General features: G+C 32.9%; 1 protein-coding gene across 1 annotated transcript; it reads right to left on the bottom strand.

Annotated features, from left to right (window-relative positions):
- Window positions 1-1,190: 1,190 nt before the first annotated feature.
- Window positions 1,191-3,169, bottom strand: LOC121778942. Its single transcript, XM_042176323.1, has 4 exons — window positions 3,098-3,169; window positions 2,682-3,026; window positions 2,283-2,384; window positions 1,191-1,733 (listed from the first exon to the last, which is right to left on the bottom strand). The coding sequence occupies exons 1-4, from the start codon at window positions 3,167-3,169 to the stop codon at window positions 1,191-1,193; spliced, it is 1,062 nt and encodes a 353-aa protein (XP_042032257.1).
- Between the last annotated feature and the right edge of the window lie 243 nt (window positions 3,170-3,412).

The raw sequence follows: 3,412 nt of genomic DNA, 5'->3' as shown, positions 1-3,412 counted from the left end.
CAAGGTAGTTGAATTATTTCATTTTCTGATAAAAACTTCATCTCTCTCTTATTTTACTCTCTCTCTCCATCTCTCTTATTTTATCCTGTTTTACTTTTCTCTCGTCACTTTAACTTTTAACAAATCAATTTCTTAAATTTTATGTCCAAAAGAAATGTCTCAAATATCTTGAGGCGGATAGAGTAGTACAATAAGCTAATGACCTTGAAGCAATTTGAGAAAAGAAATTGTGTTTGCACATTCCAAAAGTCGGAAATTTTGCGTTTGTTGTGATTAATGATATCATTATTTTAAAAATCTTATCAAAATTCACTTATTTTACTTATATTCAATTACAAAACTAGTATTTCAACATGAAAAATAGCCCTTTTTAAATTGAGATATTTGTCCCTAAAATTATGAACTTTGGTTAAAATTTGATATTTCCCAAGAACTTTAAAATTGGTCTAGAATATAATAAACTTTGCACTTTGTTTGGTATTTCCCAAACTGACCCAAATAATATTTTTTTCATCAAAAACTTATTTTATGTGGGCAACCGTAATATGTTTTATGGTGTTTTAAACCACTTTTTAAGTTCATAACAAGTTGGATAAAAAGTCACGTAGAAAAACACATTGATTTAATTGTGTCAAATATGATAAAAAAAAAAGCTTGGCAAGTTAGTCAAATATGGTGATAGACATGCCGTGGAAAATACCAAATTAATTGCAAAGTTTATAATATTCTAGACCAATTTTAAAGTTTGTGGAAAATACCAAATTTTGACAAAAGATCATGATTTTAGGGACCAATATCCCTTTTAATTTCATTCCGTCTATTAAAATTAGGTTAATTTATATTTGTGGAACCATTCTCATCATTTTCTCTTTCTTTCTCTTGTCAGCAGATGATCGGATCAAATCCCTTTAAATAAAGTATTATAAATTCTTTCTCTGGTCGACTTTTCCAAATCAAGTACGTCGTTAATCTATTTTTTTAATGTATAAATCGATATCAAGCAGTGGCGGACGCAGGAATAAATTTTGGTTGGGGCTTTACTAAAAGATCTTGGCAGGGGACACACACATATTTTATATATATATATATATATATAATAAAAAACAATAATAAAAATTCTAAAAATAAATAAATATCTAATACATAAAATTAATCCAAAACAAGTTTGACAAAAAGAATAATACAGTTTGCTAAAGCGGCGGCAACTGAATTCTACGTGTTTTCATCGATTGAAAACGCTGCAGGATCGGCTCGTTATCAATCGTTGAAAAAATATCCTTCTCAATGTACACAACTAGATTGTCATTCATCCACTCGTCTCCCATTCGATTTCGTAAATCAGTCTTGATAGTCTTCATTGCAGAAAATGCTCTCTCAACAGAAGCAGTAGCAACAGATAAAACCAAGGCCAACTCAATAATCCGATAGACCAAAGGAAAAACTAAATGCTTCTTAGTTTTGACCATTTTCATAGCAAAACTTCCCAAATCACTAAGCACAACAAATTGAGGATCACACCGCACATTAGCAATAAAATTACTAACTTGTCGTGAAAGATGTAAACATTCGCTCGCAGAGAAGTTCTCGGGATATAAAGTAGCAATATGAATGACTTGATGCTCATTGAATTCAGAGAAAGAATTTCTTGGATCAAGACATGCTATGCATTTTAGCAAGTCGGTGTTAGCTTCAGAAAACCGATTATTCATCTCTTGTATAATTAAATCAACCACCTTAACATTGCAGCCATAATAAGTTAATGACAAGTAAATATATCGATAAAAATATGAATAACAATATTAGATTATCTGATAAAAAATATCTACCCGATAATGATGTAAGTTTGTGATCAACTCTGCTCCATGTTTTTTTCGACCAGGGCGTGGTATGATGTCCTCCATATTAACTTGTGAAATATTGTGCAACTCACAAAATCTATTTGTTTGGTCTAACATGGCTTCCCATCCATCCTCCCTAAAACTTTGCAATTGATGTTTCACACTTTGGATCAATGATATAGCCTGTATAATGTTTTGATCTTTCTGTTGTAGGGCATGAGACAATTCATTTGTAGTTCCTAGTAAGTGTTTCATCAAGTGCAAAGTAAAAACAAACTCATAATTATCCATCCTTTCGATAAGGCCTTCAGTAGTACTTCTATTATCAAGGATAGTGACATCATCTCTAACAATTTCCAACAGTTTCTCAACCACAGGCCACATAGAGCATAAACGAAGCAATGTAGAGTAATGTGAGCCCCAACGAGTGTCTCTTGGTCTTACCAAAGTAGTTTCTTGATTTTGACCTCTTCCACTAGTCACTTCTTCATCATTAAGTTGTGCAACTAATCTTTCATGTTGCAACTTCCTAAGTTGATCCTTTCTCTTACAAGATGCCCCAACCATATTCACAATCATAGAGATATAGTTAAAAGAATCATTCACAACTCTAACACCCTTAGTAATAGCAACAATTATTAATTGGAGTTGGTGAGAGAAACAATGGATGTTCATGGCATAAGGATTTTCTTGCAATATTAGAGATTTCAATCCATTGAACTCACCTCGCATATTTGAAGCTCCATCGTATCATTGACCTCTCACTCTGGATAGAGATAAATTATGATTCGATAATAAAGCATGAATAGCATTTTTCAAAGAACGAGAACAAGTGTCAGTTACATGTACAATCCCAAGAAATCGCTCAATCACATATCCTTCACTATTCACGTATCTTAAAACAACACTCATTTGTTCCTTCAATGAAACATCCCGAGCCTCATCAAACAAGATAGTGAAAACTCTATCCCCAATATCTTTGACTATGGCAAGTGTGACTTCTGAAGCACAAGCATTTGCTAATTCATTTTGAATTCGTGGAGAAGTCATCTGATTATTAGCAGGAGCATTTGTACCCAACACTTTGGAAACATCGACATTATGTTGACCAAGCCATTGAAGCAACTCAAGAAAATTACCTAGATTTGAAGAACTACTTGATTCATCGTGTCCACGAAAAGGAAAACCCTGTTTTAAAAGAAAACGAGTCACATCCAATGAAGCAGTCAACCGAACACGATATGCAACTTCCGCCTTACGAGTATTTGCTCGAAATACATTTGCCACAATGTGCCTTTGATCTTGAAAAGCTTCAAACTGAATTCGAGCATTATTGTGACAACTATTTGCAGACCCAACATGTTGATTGAATTTTTCTAGTGCATTTTTCCAATTGCTAAAGCATGTTTTTGTAAAAACATCTTCTGCATATCGACATCCTTTATCTGATTGCTTGAAAAGATAGCACCAAAGCAAAAGACTGAATTCACTATACTCTAACCATGGATTTTTTGTAAACCAAACATCTTGAAAACTTCTTTCTTGAATACCATATTTCTTTTACGGATATGTAT

Source organism: Salvia splendens, chromosome 19 (assembly GCF_004379255.2).
Source record: "Salvia splendens isolate huo1 chromosome 19, SspV2, whole genome shotgun sequence".
NCBI lineage: Eukaryota > Viridiplantae > Streptophyta > Magnoliopsida > Lamiales > Lamiaceae > Salvia > Salvia splendens.
This window is presented reverse-complemented; position numbering and strand designations above follow the sequence as displayed.